The 16,521-nt window shown below is 43.4% G+C and overlaps 1 protein-coding gene and 1 pseudogene across 1 annotated transcript in view; one reads left to right on the top strand and one right to left on the bottom strand.

Moving 5' to 3' along the window:
• Nucleotides 1-2,508, bottom strand: part of INTS3 (integrator complex subunit 3) — a 38,786-nt gene extending 36,278 nt beyond the window's left edge. The window contains exon 1 of the mRNA XM_059072186.2: nucleotides 1,629-2,508. Within this exon, the coding sequence (XP_058928169.1) occupies nucleotides 1,629-1,790 (162 nt within the window). The 5' untranslated portion in view covers nucleotides 1,791-2,508. The remainder of the gene's footprint in view (nucleotides 1-1,628) is intronic.
• A 4,415-nt stretch (nucleotides 2,509-6,923) lies between these two features.
• LOC131761489 (tubulin alpha-1B chain-like) lies at nucleotides 6,924-8,503 on the top strand (annotated as a pseudogene).
• Nucleotides 8,504-16,521: the final 8,018 nt, after the last annotated feature.

Below are 16,521 nucleotides of genomic sequence, written 5' to 3'. Positions count from 1 at the left end.
AGATCCCACATGCCCTGGAGCGGCTGGGCCCGTGAGCCATGGCCGCTGAGCCTGCGCGTCCGGAGCCTGTGCTCCGCAACGGGAGAGGCCACACAACAGTGAGAGGCCCGCGTACCGCAAAAAAAAAAAAAAAAAAAAAAAAAAAAAATCAATCAGGGTGGGGAATAAACAGTTTCACCACCCTTGGGGTGTCTTCCCCTCCACCCAACTGGTGTAGGGATCAAAGGTAGTCAATGACTTTCTTGCTACAATTCTAGAGTTTCAGTGCTAGAACACAGGGCTCAATAAATACTTTGACAATGACAGTGGCCATTTCTAAAAAAGCAGACAATTTAAAGTGCTAGGCAATCCTGGCAAAGTCACTTATATTTATTTTGGGAATACATTACTTTTAGAAGTATTGTTTATGTTCCTAATTATATCTACCTTAGCTGATAAAAACAACAGCAGAAAACAAACTTTGATTCATCTAAATGCACACAGAATTATGGGGGAGAAGCATGATGGGAAGCCAGCCAGTCTGTGAACAGACACTTGTGATGGATAACTCACAAAGTTGCTATCCAGCCGCTCCTTGATTCACAAAGCTCATTTTTGCATGTATGTTCCACCACCTTGTATCTGCACCAACATTTTTTTTCAAATTTAAACTATGAACTCCACCTATCTGCTTGACCACCCTCTAACATCTGATAAAGAGCAGTGACAAAGTTAGAAGCAGGGAAATGGCCAGTGAAGAGCCAGAGCCTAATAATTTACTCATCCTGTCCCTGGATAACCACTAAGTTGAATGCATTAGGTCTTACAAACAGTCCAGCAATCAGGTCCCACTTCTGGGTCTCATATTCCTAAGTACGTCTTTTCATGTATAGCAGTGGAAAAGAGATAAATGATCAACTCTGGATTGTCAGGGACAGGGCAAGAGGCACAAGTCGGGGAGGGAGGGTCGGGTCAATTATTCAGTAGTCTAAAATTCCCATTCAGGCCCACTGCATCGCCTCACCCTACCCTCTTTCTCAGCATCTTTGTGTTCTCTCCTTTGTGTGTGTGCTACCTGGTTTGGAAGGAGAGTCCCCTAGGTCCCATTCACCCCGCACCTCATCTCACTACCTAACAAAAGACAACTCACTTTTCCTTAAGTCCTTACTAATTCTAAATGCCCCGTTAACATCACTGGCAATTGACGGTGTCTACATGAAGTCAATACTATCGAACAGGAGGGTCCACGGTCTACTGCAAGCTCCTATCAGCCCCCCAGATACCTACACACACACATTACTTCTCAATTCAATATATGACCTAAGATGAAAAGGGGTAAATATTAATAATAGCTGTGGCCTGTAATGGGAAAGGAATGTCAAAAATAAATTAAGTTGATCTGGATGCTGTATCCCTTCCTCATCAACAACCACACACCCCCCATTTTCACACTAGTAGCTGCTGTTGCTGTTTCGACCTGTCCAGGAAGTTGGCCCACACTTCCTCCTTCACGAGCAGGAAGTCTGTAGCAGTGTTTGTGCTGTCTTAGAAAACACGTGAAGGCCTCCTCCCCCACCCGCACCCCGTATTCGCTCGTTTCCCTCCTCAACCCCATTTCTTAACTCCCTTCCCCACCCCCCCACACCTACCTCCTCTAACTCATCCTTGGCATCCAAACTGGTTGAAAGTAGCAGCCTCCCCCCTCCTGGGGCTCCTGCTCCCGCTCCTCCTCCACCTCCCGCTGCTCCCGAAGCAGCTGCTGCTGCTGCTGCTGCTGCTGCTGCCGCCCCCTTTCCCTTCTGTAACTCCATGGCTGCAGCCGGGAGACGGGAAAAGGCCAGGGAGTGGATGGATGGGAAGTCCTAGAAAGGGGGAAGTGGGGATTGCCAGGGACTGGGGGGCAAGAGGGACAAGTGGGGGAGGGGAAGGAAAGGTTCCCTGGCCTCTCCACTCCTCCCTCCTCTCCAAAGGGCCGCTCCTGTGCAGGAGTCAAGGCAGACGGGCCTCCAGGTCCTGCCTCTGGATTGGCAGTGCTGAGGAAACACCGTTAGCTCTTAAGTATGCTGGGGTAAGGGTCTGCACCCCTACGGGAAGGATAGGAGAGGCTTCTGTCCCTGAAGAAGTGGAAGAGGAGCCCTTTCTGGCTTCCGACCCTAAGAGAAGCAGAGAAAACCCTAAGTTTCTGCCTCAGGAGGTGGGGGAAAGAGGAGTCCTGCCCCTGAAGCATGGGGTAGGAAACCTTCCTGGCTGGTGCCCCAAGGGTTGGGGAGCGAGGTTCCTTTGGTTCCGGCCCCCAGGAGTGAGGGAGAGGCAGTAAGCGCTATGGGAGGACCAGCAGCTTCTCCCTACACCACACAGAGTCGGCCATGGTGGAAAGGCGGGGGGTGGGAAGACCGAGGGTGACGGCGGGGGAGGGGGAAGAATCGTGGAGGCCCGCGCCGGAAGTGAGCAGTCGCTGTCCCTGGCCTCCGCCAATAGCGGCTTCCGCGGTGGCGCTGAGTCTCGAAGGAGTAGGCCGACGTCGGACCGCTGGCCTTTTCCCGGGCTGCCAATGGTATTGAGCAGAAGAGAGACCGGCCTGATAGACAGCCGGTGTGCCCAATCGCACCCCTCCTTTGCTCTAGGAGGGCGGGACGGAACTACTTCCCGGAGGTGGGGCGGCTGTGAGAGATTATCAGGAAGGAGAGAGGCTGCGCCTGCGTGTATTAAAGCGCGTGCGCGGCGCTGGATTCCGCCCTCTTTTCCACCCTTATTCGGAAGCTAGGGTGGGTACGGGAACCCGGCGCTGTTCCTAGATAGCTTTGGGAAACCCAAAGGCTAGCTACGAATTGATAGTGCATTCACTATCAATTCGTAGGAAGTGGAGCCCTAACCCTTAAGCAGTCCCAGAGCAAGTGTCATCGGATGATGTGGAGCCAGCTCCCGGAGCTAAGAGTACGTCACACAAGCCAGTGTATGCGTTCATGCAAATGCAGTTATCAGCCGGACGTTGCCAAAAAAAAAAAAAAAAAAAGTTCATGGACCCACTTGTGCACTAGAATTGTGCAGTGATTCATTAGAATCGTGCATGGGTTCATTATTAGAAAGGCTTCTGGAAGCCCTATATTGTCCTCCTGCCTTATCTGTGTTCGTGTCAGCATTTGCCCCTAGCATCCCAGTGTGGAAGCTTGTTTTTGACATTCATTATTTTCCTCCTGTATTCAGTCACTAAAGGCTGTTTGATTTTTTTTCTTAGAAATGTCTCTGGTGGCTTCCCTGGTGGTGCAGTGGTTAAGAATCTGTCTGCCAATGCAGGGGACACGGGTTCGAGCCCTGGTCTGGGAAGACACTACATCCCGCGGAGCAGCTCAGTGCACCAAAACTACCCAGCCTGCGCTCTAGAGCCCACAAGCCCCAACTACTGAACCTGCGTGCCACAACTACTGAAGCCCGCATGCCTACAGCCCATGCTCTGCAACAAGAGAAGCCACTGCAATAAGCCCGCGCACCTCAATGAAGAGTAGCCCCCGCTCCACGGAACTAGATAAAGCCCGCACGCAGCAACAAAGACCTAACGCAGCCCCCAATTTTTTTTTTTTTTAAAGAAATCTCTCTGGAATCTGTTCCTCTCTAGCCTATATATATATATATATATATATATATATATATATATATATATATATATGGTATATCTTTAGGAGTTACAAATGGATTCTAATCCATTCAACATCCTACCACTTCTCTAATCTTACTAAACTACCCTCTCAGGCACTTTCTAAAATTCCCAAATCCTTAGTAAACTTATCTGACTCATCCCTACCTAATCAATATAGTCTCCCAAGACCTTAAATTCCTATAATTAAAAAAAAAACTGTGTCAGTAATAAAAACTCATAACAATTCAAATATTAAAGTTGAAGTGAGCCTTCTTTTTTCCTTTTCACCCCTCCAGTCTTACTTCTCTTGAGTCATCAGTGTCACTAATTTGTTGTATATCTTTCCCTACTTTTTCAAACATGCATAAACACATATCCACAGTTTATTTCTTTGGTTGTTTTCATTTGGTTTTTAACAAAAGTAAAATCATGTTTTACAATTTCTTGCTTCCTGCTCAATTAACATTTATATCCTGGCAATTTTTTCCCCCAAATCAAAACATGGAAGTCTACTTTATTCTATTTAACAACCTCAAAATATTCTCCTCCTCTCCTCTGAAGAAATTGAGCTCTTCCCTGATCCTGCTCCCACCTAGCTGATTTCTAGAACAAAAGACCTTCCATTTGTCAAAATCTACCCTGTGTTGAAAGTAATTGAGATTACAAATAGAAAGGTTTTTTTGGAGGCAGGGGAAACTATAGTTATCATTAATAAAATCAAATAATAAGGCACTAGAATCAAGAAAAAATAAAAAGACTCACAGTGCTGCAGAAAGTTCCTCCATCAGGGAGAAAAACAACCCAATGCCTAATAATCCTGAGAGGCTTTTGTGTTGTGACAATGGAGGATTTCTCCCTACCTCAGACAGAATGATGAATTAAAGAAAGGATCTGGGTAAAGACTAAAAAGGCATGCTTATAAAATATACAGAAAAACATAAAGTTGAGACTAGTAGCTAATAGACTGGATTGCCAGATTGCACTGAAAAAGTTGTTAATGAGATTGGAGAATGAACTGAACATAACAAGAAGATATTTAATAATGAAAAATGTGCTTATTTACATGCCTAGGCCTTATTCTATTGGGTTAAAAGCCAAAAAGTGCTTTTGGTTTTTAAGTAAAAATAAAAGACACATTTTTAATTTTTCATCAAGAACTTTATTGAACAATGTATTCACCGTTTTGTTTCACTACCTTCTGCCATTTTTCAGGCAGCTTCATAATTCCCTCTTCCCAAAACTTTTTATCTTTTTGAGCAAAGAACTGTTCCAAGTGCCTTTTACAGTCTTCCAGAGAATTGAAATTTTTTCCACTAAGAGAATTTTGTAAAGACCGAAATAAATGGAAATCCAAAGGTGCAATGTCTGGTGAATACGGTGGATGAATCAGAACTTCCCAGCCAAGCTGTAGCAGTTTTTGCCTGGTCATCAAAGAAACATGTGTTCTTGTGTTATCCTGATGGAAGAGTATGTGTTTTCTGTTGGCTAATTCTGGACACTTTTTGTCGAGTCCTGCTTTCAGTTGGTCTAATGGGGAGCAGTACTTGTTGGAATTAATCGTTTGGTCTTCCAGAAGGAGCTCATAATGGAGGATTCCCTTCCAATCCCACCATATACACCCATCACCTTCTTTGGATGAAGACCAGCCTTTGGTGTGGTTGGTGGTGGTTCCTTTCACTTGCCCCACGATCCTTTCTGTTCCACATTCTTGTACAGTATCCACTTTTCATCGCCCGTCACAATTTGTTTTAAAAATGGAACGTTTTCATTATGTTTAAGTAGAGAATCGCATGCTGAAATATGGTCAAGAAGGTTTTTTTCGCTTAACTTATGTTGAACCCAAACATCAAAGTGATGAATATAACCAAGATGGTGCAAATGATTTTCAAGACTTGACTTGGATATTTTGAGTATGTTGGCTGTCTCCCACGTGGTATAACGTTGACTGTTGTTAATTAATGTCTCCATCTAATCGCTATCAACTTCAACTGGTCTACCCGATCGTGGAGCATTGTCCAGCAAGAAATCTCCAGCACGAAGCTTTGCAAACCACTTTTGACACGTTCGATCAGTCACAGCATCTTCTCCATACACTGCACAAATCTTTTTGCATTTCAGTTGCATTTCTACCTTTCTTGAAATAATAAAGCATAATATGCCTAAAATGTTGCTTTTTTCTTCCATCTTCAATATTAAAATGGCTACATAAAAATCCACCAATTTTGATAAGTCTTTTTTTAAATGCACACTGTTATGACAGCTGTCACATACAATCTAACAAAATTGTTTCAAATGAAGTTAAAGACAACTAAGTGCTACTAGAGCCATCTTACGGAAAAAATGGAATGAGCCTTTTGGCCAACTAAATAGAAAGGATTTAAAACAAACAGGGATAAATGTGAGTTCCTGAAATTAATATTAAAAAATTAGTGAAGTGGGACAGGCAAAGATTTCTTAATAGATACAGAAATTATAATGGAAGGATGGATGAATTGGTCTTCATTAAAATTAAGAACTGTCCATTAAAAGACATCATTAAAAGAATAAAAGACAAGCCATGGACTGGGAGAAAATATATGTAATGTACATATCTGACAAAAGACTGGTATCACAAGATGATAGATAGATAGATAATAGATAGATAGATAGATGATAGATAGATAGGTAGACAGACAGATAGATATAGATATATAAAAGACAGACAACTCATTTGAAAAATGGACAAAAGATGTAAGCTGGCATTTCACAAAGAAGGACACCCAAATGGTTAACAAACATACGAAAAGGTTGTCAACATCAACAGTCATTAGGGCAATAATACTAATTAAAACTACAATGTGATACTGGAAATTCTAACCAGAGCAAATAGAAAAGGAAAAGAAATAAAAGGCATCCAAATTGAAAAGGAAGAAGTAATGTTAAATATCTATGCACAGATGACAATCCTATATATAGAAAACCCCCAAATAATCCATAATAAAGACCCTAGAGCTAATGAATGAATTCAGCAAAGTTGTAGGGTACAAGATCAGCACACAAAAACCAGTTGTGTTTCTGTGCAACAGCAGTGAACAGTCCGAAAAGGAAATTTAAAAGGCAACTACAGAGGGTGCGCCGGGCGCGGGGGAGGGCCTGTGGCCATGGCACCAACTGTGCCCGCCAGCCCCTCGCCTCCCTGACCGCTACTTAAGTGGCTCCCGCACCGCCCCCACCTCAGTGCTTTACTTACCTCGCCTCTTACCTTGTCGAGGACGGTAACCGGGACCCGGTGTCTACTCCTGTGACCTGCGCCTGCTGACCTGTAGCCACCATGCTTGAGTGCATCTCCATCCACGTTGGCTAGGCTGGTGTCCAGATCGGCAATGCCCGCTGGGAGCTCTACTGCCTGGAACACGGCATCCAGCCCGATGGCCAGATGCCAAGTGACAAGACTACTGGGGGAGGAGATGACTCCTTCAACACCTTCTTCAGTGAGACAGGCGCTGGCAAGCATGTGCCCAGGGCAGTGTTTGTAGACCTGAAACCCATGGTCATTGATGAAGTTCGCACTGGCACCTGCCGCCAGCTCTTCCACCCTGAGCAGCTCATCACAGGCAAGGAAGATGCTGCCAATAAATATGCCCGAGGTCACTACACCATTGGCAAGGAGACCATTGACCTCATCTTGGACTGAATTTGGAAACTGGCTGACCAGTGCACAGGTCTTCAGGGCTTCTTGGTTTTCCACAGCTTTGGTGGGGGAACTGGTTCGGGGTTCACCTCCCTGCTGATGGAACGTCTCTCTGTCGATTATGGCAAGAAGTCCAAACTGGAGTTCTCCATTTACCCAGCCCTCCAGGTTTCCACAGCTGTAGTAGACCCTACAACTCCATCCTCACCACCCACACCACCCTGGAGCACTCTGATTGTGCCTTCCTGGTAGACAATGAGGCCATCTATGACATCTGTCGTAGAAACCTCGATACTGAGTGCCCAACCTACACAAATCTTAACCGCCTTTTTAGCCAGATTGTGTCCTCCATCACTGCTTCCCTGAGATTTGATGGAGCCCTGAATGTTGATCTGACAGAATTCCAGACCAACCTGGTGCCCTATCCCCGCATCCACTTCCCTCTGGCCACATATGCCCCTGTCATCTCTGCTGAGAAAGCCTACCATGAACAGCTTTCTGTAGCAGAGATCACCAGTGTTTGCTTTGAGCCAGCCAACCAGATGGTAAAACGCAACCCTCACCATGGTAAATACATGGCTTGCTTCCTGTTGTACCCTGGTGACATGGTTCCCAAAGATGTCAATGCTGCCACTGCCACCATCAAGACCAAGTGCAGGGCTTCCCTGGTGGCGCAGTGGTTGAGAGTCCGCCTGCCGATGCAGGGGACACGGGTTCGTGCCCCAGTCCGGGAAGATCCCACATGCCGCGGAGCGGCTGGGCCCGTGAGCCACGGCCACTGAGCCTGCGCGTCCGGAGCCTGCGCTCCGCAACGGGAGAGGCCACGGCAGTGAGAGGCCCGCGTACCGCAAAAAAAAAAAAAAAAAAAAAAAGACCAAGTGCAGCATCCAGTTTGTGGACTGGTGCCCCACTGGCTTCAAAGTTGGCATTAATTACCAGCCTCCCACTGTGGTACCTGGTGGAGACCTGGCCAAAGTACAGCGAGCTGTGTGCATGCTGAACAACCCCACAGCCATCGCTGAGGCCTGGGCTCGCCTGGACCACAAGTTTGACCTGATGTATGCCAAGCGTGCCTTTGTTCACTGGTATGTGGGTGAGGGCATGGAGGAAGGAGAGTTTTCCGAGGCCCGTGAGGATATGGCTGCCCTTGAAAAGGATTATGAGGAGATTGGTGTGGGTGCTGTTGAGGAGAGGGAGAGGAAGAAAGAGAAGAATACTAATTACCATTCCTTTCAGTGCTGCAGCATGTCACTTCAGCTTCAACATTAGCTGACAGGAGTAAAAGCTTTCTGACTAGATTGTCTTCACTTTCAACTGTGATCATGTATTACTTTTCCATGTGTACCTGTAAGATTTTTCTGTCATGTCTGAAAAGTAAAGGCTTTGGGCTTCCCTGGTGGCGCAGTGGTTGAGAGTCCGCCTGCCGATGCAGGGGACACGGGTTCGTGCCCCGGTCCGGGAAGATCCCACATGCCGCGGAGCGGCTGGGCCCCTGAGTCATGGCCGCTGAGCCTGCGCGTCTGGAGCCTGTGCTCTGCAACGGGAGAGGCCAGAGCAGTGAGAGGCCCGCGTACCGCAAACAAACAAACAAAAAAGTAAAGGCTTTAAGAAAGGAAAAATAAAAGGCAATTATGGGAATTCCCTGGTGGTCCAGAGTGGTTAGGACTCTGAGTTTTCACTGTTGGGTCCTCCAAGCCACATGGTGTGGCAAAAAAAAAAGGCAATTCCATTTATAATATCTGTAATATTTATATAATATTTATAATATCTTCAAAAGAATAAATTACTTAGGAATAAATTTAAACAAGGGTGTAAAAGATTTGTACACTGAAAACTTCAAACTACTGCTGAAAGAAATTAAGGAAAGGGCTTCCCTGGTGGCGCAGTGGTTGAGAGTCTGCCTGCTGATAAAGGGGACACGGGTTTGTGCCCCGGTCCGGGAAGATCCCACCTGCGGCAGAGTGGCTGGGCCCATAAGCCATGGCCGCTGAGCCTGCGTGTCCGGAGCCTGTGCTCTGCAACGGGAGAGGTCACAACAGTGAGAGGCCCGCGTACCGCCAAAAAAAAAAAAGAAATTAAGGAAGACCTAAACAAATGGAATACATCGCATGTTCGTGGGTAAGATGATAATATTAGGCCGTCAGTGCTATACAAAGCAACTGATATACAAATTTAATGCAATCTCTATCAAAATTCCATAAGCATTTTTTGCAGAAATGGAAAAGCCAATCTATAAATTCACATGAAATTGCAAGGGGCTCTGAATAGCCAAAATAATCTTGAAAAAAAAAGAACAAAGTCAGGGGACTCACACGTCCCAATTTTAAAATTTACTACAATAAGCTACAGTAATGAAAACAGTGTTATGCTGGTATGCATATAGACTTATAGATCAATAGAATAGAATAGAGTCCAGAAATAAGATAATAAATTTATAGCTAGTCAATTTTTGACAAGGGTGCCAAGTTCATACAATGGGGAAAGAACAGTCTCTTCAACAGATAGTGATGGGACAACTGGATTTCCACATGCAAAAGAATGAAATTGGGTACTCACCTCACACCATATACAAAAATTAACTAAAAATGGGTCAACAACTTAAATATAAGAGCTAAAACTATAAATATCTTAGAAGAAAACATAGGATAAAAGCATTATGACATTGGATTTGGCAATGGATTCTTAGATATAGTACCAAAAGCATGAATAACAAAAGTAAAAAGAAATAAACTGGACTTCATTAAAATTTAAAACTTTTGTACATCAAAGGATATTATCGAGAACGTTAAAAGACAACCCATAGAAAGGGAGAAAATATTTTCATGTCATATGAGGGTTTAATATCCAGAATATATAAGGAACTCCTAAAACTCAAAAACAAAAAACAAACCACCCAATTAGAAAATGGGCAGAGGACTCGAACAGATGTTTGCCCAAAGAAGATATACAAATGGTCAATAAGCACATGCAAAGATGGTCAACATCATTAGTAATAAGGGAAATACAAATCAAATGCATATTACAACATGGATGAACCTTAAAAACAATATGCTAAGTCAAATAATCCAGACAGGAAAGGATAACTATTGCATGACTCCACTTATATGAAATATCTACAATAGAAAAATTCATAAAAATAGAAAGTAGATTAGAGGTTACCAGGGGTTAGGGGAGGTGGGAATGGGAAATCATTGTTTAGTGGTTATGGACTTTCTTTTTGAGGTGATGAATACATTTTGGGAATAATATTGATGGTTATACAACATTGTGAATGTAATTAATGTCACTGACTTACACACTTAAAAATGGTTAAAATGGCAAATTTTGTGTTGCATGTATTTTACCACAGTAAAAAATAATTTTAAAAAACTACAATGAAAAATATCACCATTTGACAAAAATTATAGTAATAATGATTTAAGCAAGAATCAGAGAAACCCAAATTGAGAGACATTCTAAAACATAACTGGCCTGTCCAAAATGTTAAGGTCATTTAGACCTAAGACTGAAGGACTCTTCTAGATTAAAAAATACCGAGACATGACAACTATATGTAATGTGTGATCTTGGACTGGATCTTGGACTGAAAAAAAAATGTTTTCTATAATGTTCATTATTGGAACAATTGGAAATTGGAAAAATTTGAATACATGCTATAGACTAGATAGTACATTTCCTGATTTTGACAAATAAATAACGGTTATGTAAGAGAATGTCATATATAATTTATACATATATAAAATAATATATTCATATGTATATTTATATATTATATATATAATCCTAACCCTTTATGTTATAGATATAGATATATAGATGTATACAGATAGGTAGAGAGAAAGGGAGAGAAAGAGAATGATGAAGAAAATGTGGTAAAATGTTAATGGGTAAATCTAGTTGAAGGGTGTACAGAAGTTCTTTGTACCCGTTTTGCAACAGTTCTGTAAATTAAAAATTACTTCAATTTTTTAAAATTTCAAAAAGAAACTTATGAGATACCACTAAACACTTACGAGAATGAAAAGACTGACAATATCAAGTGTTGGTGAGGATGTCCAGTGATTGGCACTATCATACACTGCTGGATGGTGTGGAAATTAGTCTAATTACTTTAGTAAACCATTGAACAGTATCTACCAAAGTTACACAGTTGCCTGTCCCAGGACATAGTGGTTCCACTCTAAGTTTACAGCCAAGAGAAATTAGTGTATGTGTCCACTAAAAGGCATGTATAAGAAAGTTCATAGGACTTCCCTGGTGGTCCAGTGGTTAAGACTCTCCGCTTCCACTGCAGCGGGGGGGGGGGGGGGCGTGTTTGATCCCTGATCAGGGAAGTTCCACATGCCAAGTGGTGTGGCCAGTAGCATTATTTATTACAGCAAAAAACTAGAAACAATTGTGAACCTAAAACTACTCTAAAAAAGTCTTTTTAAAAAAAACTAGAAATAATCCAAAACTCCATCAACAATAGAAAGGATATAGAAAGGGATAATATATATTATATATATATTCATATATATATGAATCACTTTGCTGAAATCACACCTTAACTAACACAACATTGTAAATCAACTATGCTTCAATCAAAAAAAAGAAAAACGAAAAAATAGGGACTTCACTGGTGGTCCAGTGGTAAAGAATCTGCCTTCCAACTCAGAGAACGTGGGTTCGATCCCTGGTCAGGGAACTAAGATCCCACAGGCCATGGGGCAGCTAAGCCAGCGTGCTACAAACTACAGAGCCCACACGCCACAATGAAAGATCCCACATGCCTCAATGAAGATCCCGCATGCCACAACTAAGACCCAATGCAGCCAAAAAAAAGAAAATTTTTAAAAAATTATAAAAAGAAAAAACAATAAAAAGGATAATTATAGATATATTAATACAATGGAATAATAGATAGCAGTAAAAAAGAATAAACTCCATTACTCTCACAACACTGAATTCATCTCACAGACATAATGTTGACTGAAAGATTCCAGACACAGCACCAAAAAGAAGTCAAGTATCAGGGCTTCCCTGGTGGCGCAGTGGTTGAGAGTCTGCCTGCCGATGCAGGGTACACGGGCTCGTGCCCCGGTCCGGGAGGATCCCACATGCCGCAGAGCGGCTGGGCCCGTGAGCCATGGCCGCTGAGCCTGCGCGTCTGGAGCCTGTGCTCTGCAACGAGAGAGGCCAGAGCAGTGAGAAGCCCGCGTACAGCAAAAAAAAAAAAAAAGTCATGTATCAAGCCATGAAAAGACATGGAGGAGCCTTAAATGTACATTACTAAGTGAAAGAAGTCAATCTGAAAACCCTGCATACTGTATGATTCCAACTTTATGACATTCTGGAAAAGGCAAAACTGCAGACAATAAAAAGATCTGGCTGCCAGGGGGTGGGGTGGGGGTGGGGTGGAGGGATGAACAGGAGAGCACCGAGAATTTTTAGAGCAGTGAAAATACTCTATGATATAATGATGGATACATATTATACATTTGTTCAAACCCATAGAATGTACCACACCAAGAGTGAACCCTGAGGTAAACTATCGACTTTGGATGGTAATAATGTGTCAATGTAGGTTCATCAATTGTAAGAAATGTACCAATCTGGTGTGGGATGTTGATAATGGGGGAGGCTATACATGTGTGGGGCAGGGGGTATATGGAAAATCTCTGTACCTTCCCCTCAGTTTTGCTGGGACATTAAACTGCTCTTTAAAAAGTCTGAGCCGGGCTTCCCTGGTGGCGCAGTGGTTGAGAATCCGCCTGCCGATGCAGGAGACACGGGTTCGTGCCCTGGTCCGGGAAGATCCCACATGCCGTGGAGCAACTAAGCCCGTGAGCCATGGCCGCTGAGCCTGCACGTCCGGAGCCTGTGCTCCGCAATGGGAGAGGCCACAACAGTGAGAGGCCCGCATACTGAAAAAAAAACAAAAAAAAACCAAAAAAACAAAAGTCTGAGCCCGCGTGCCACAACTACTGAAGCCCGTGCGCCTAGAGCCTGTGCTCCGCAACAAGAGAAGCCACCGCACTGAGAAGCCCGTGCACCGCAGCGAAGAGCAGCCCCCGCTCGCCACAACTAGAGAAAGCCTGCACGCAGCAACGAAGACCCAACGCAGCCAAAAATCAATCAATCAATTAATTAATTAACTTAAAAAAAATTCTTAAAGAAAAAAAAACAAGAACCCAGACACACTAGGTACACTAAGTATATATTGTGTCGTTTCACGCATATGAAGTTCAAGAATACTTAAAGTTATCTATGCCAATATTTTTTTTTTTTTTTTTTTTTTTTTTTTTTTTTTTTTTTTTGTGGTACGCGGGCCTCTCACTGTTGTGGCCTCTCCCGTTGCAGGGCACAGGCTCTGGACGCACAGGCTCAGCGGCCATAGCTCACGGGCCCAGCCGCTCCGCGGCATGTGGGATCTTCCCGGACCGGGGCACGAACCCATATCCCCTGCATCGGCAGGCGGATTCTCAACCACTGCGCCACCAGGGAAGCCCTATGCCAATATTAATAAGAATAATGACTGACTGAGGAGGTGAGGGTTGGAGGAGGTATTGATCGGGAAGAGTAATGAAGACGACTTCTGAGGTTCTAGGAACAATCAGATCTTCATTTGGGTGAATGGTTATGTGGTTTATTTGGGTGGTGGCATACATATGTAAAAATTTATTGAGCTGTACATTTTACTATATATATGTTTTACCTCAATTTTTTAAAATGGAGCAAATGAAATGAAATTGAGACACTAATTCTCATCTGTCAGGTTGGCAACAATCCCAAAGTTTGAAAACAGTTGTCAAAGTTTTAGGGAATTAGTTATACTCATGTTTTGTTGGTGGGTGTACATATTGGTAATCCCTATATGGGGACAATTTGAAATAGATATGAGAACTACAAACACATATACTCTTTGACTCAGCAATCCCACTTCCAGGAGTTTATCTTGCAGATATACTGCATGGAACACGACAAAGATATGAGATTACACATTAGGTATAGGTATCTGATTAAACATTACAACATTGTACCTAATAGCAAAAGATTGAAAACATGTCAACGTCCATCAACTAGGTTAATAGATTATGACATATCCACAAAATTAATACTATGCAGCTCAAAAAGAATAAGGAAGCTCTTTCCAAGCTGATATGGAAAGAGTTCAAAGGTATGTCATTAAGTGAGCTAAGCAATATGCTACCATTTGTGTAAGAAAGGGGAAAACATAATATATACTTATGTGTGCTCATGCTCATGTAAAGAAACTTGGTAAGGACAAAAAGAAATTAATAAAAGTGATTACTTATATTTACGTGGATATAGATGACAATGGGGCAGATGCAAGAGAAACTTTTCATTGTGTCTTTATATACATATTTTATTTTTCAACTGTGTAATTGCTGATTTTAAAATTCAACTAGTTTAGGGAGCTTCCCTGGTGGCGCAGTGGTTGAGAGTCCGCCTGCCGAGGCAGGGGACACGGGTTCATGCCCCGTTCCGGGAAGATCTCACATGCCGCGGAGCGGCTGAGCCGTTGAGCCTGCGCGTCCGGAGCCTGTGCTCCGCAACGGGAGAGGCCACAACAGTGAGAGGCTCGTGTAACGCAAAAAAAAGAAAAAAAAAAAAAAAAAAGGAAAAAAAAACAATAAAATAAAATAAAATTCAACTAGTTTAATTTAAAAGAAACTACCATAGGAATTCCCTGATGGTGCAGTGGTTAAGCATCCGCCTGCCAATGCAGGGGACACGGGTTCGATCCCTGGTCTGGGAAGATTCCACGTGCTGCGGAGCAATTAAACCCATGTGCTCTACTACTGAGCCTGCACTCTAGAGCCCGCAAGCCACAACTACTAAGCCTGTGTGCCACAACTAATGAAGCCTGCAGACTGCAACTACTGAGCCCACGCACCGCAACTGGTCCACAACAAGAGAAGCCACCACAATGAGAAGCCTGTGCACAGCAACTAAGAGTTGCCCCCACTCGCCAAAAATAAATAATAAAAATAAGAAAAGAAACTACCACGTGTGCCAGCAATTCTACTTCTGGATATTGATCTGAAGGAAAGGAAAACAACTTGAAAAGACATATGCACCCCCATGTGCATTGCAGCATTATTTACAGTAGCCAAGATGGAAAGAACCCAAGTTTCCATTAGATGAATGGATAAAGAAAATGTAGTATGTATATTCAATGGAATATTATTCAGCCGTAAAAGAAGGAAATCTTGCCATTTAGGACAACATGGATGGACCTCGAGGGCATTATGCTAAGTGAAATAAATCAGAGAAAGACAAATACTGTACAGCCTCACTTATATGTGGGCTCTAAAACAAACAAACAACAACAATAACAAAAATTGAACTCACAGATACAGAGAACAGATTGGTGGTCAGGGTGGGGCGGCGAAATGGCCATGAAGTACAAACTTCCAGTTACAAAATAAATAACTCATGGGGATGTAATGCACAGCAGGGTGACTACAGTAAATGATACTGTACTGTATATCTGAAAGTTGCTGAGAGCATTTCTTTTTTTTTTTTTTGGTGATACTCGGGCCTCTCACTGTTGTGGCCTCTCCCGTTGCAGAGCACAGGCTGCGGATGCGCAGGCTCAGCGGCCATGGCTCACCGGCCCAGCCGCTCCGCGGCATGTGGGATCTTCCCGGACTGGGGCACGAACCTGTGTCCCCTGCATCAGCAGGCGGATTCTCAACCACTGCGCCACCAGGGAAGCCCCTGAGAGCATTTCTTAAAAGTTCTTATCACAAGAAGAAACATCATAACTCTGGTGTTGGATGTTAACTAGACTTACTGTGGTGATTATTTTGCAATCTATACACATACTGAATCATTATGTTGTACACCTGAAACTAATATAATATGTTGATTATATCTCATTTGGGGGGGGGGTTGGCTGTGATCCCCTGGGGACTGGATCCTGGGGAATTTTAGAGGTGGTATAGGGAAGGGCTGGAGATAGAAGAGGCAGATTTAATATGGACTAATGAAGCTTAGGCTTCAGAGCTACTCACTTGCAGTGACTGCTTCCAAGACCCTGGGAGAGTGTCTAGCAATGGGCTCACATGCATTTGTAAAATTTGCAAAAGGGAGATATTTTAGCCATAATTTGCTAACACCACTCTTTTTCCACTCTGGCACCTCTGCAAGCTTTGCCTTCTGCTGTGTAGTATGAGAGGCATTTTGGTGATCTGGCTAAGGTGAGGTTTGATTGGAAATACATTTTGTT

Source organism: Kogia breviceps, chromosome 1, assembly GCF_026419965.1.
Source record: "Kogia breviceps isolate mKogBre1 chromosome 1, mKogBre1 haplotype 1, whole genome shotgun sequence".
NCBI lineage: Eukaryota > Metazoa > Chordata > Mammalia > Artiodactyla > Physeteridae > Kogia > Kogia breviceps.
The sequence above is the reverse complement of the archived record's forward strand: the minus strand, read 5'-3'. Positions and strand labels throughout refer to the sequence as shown.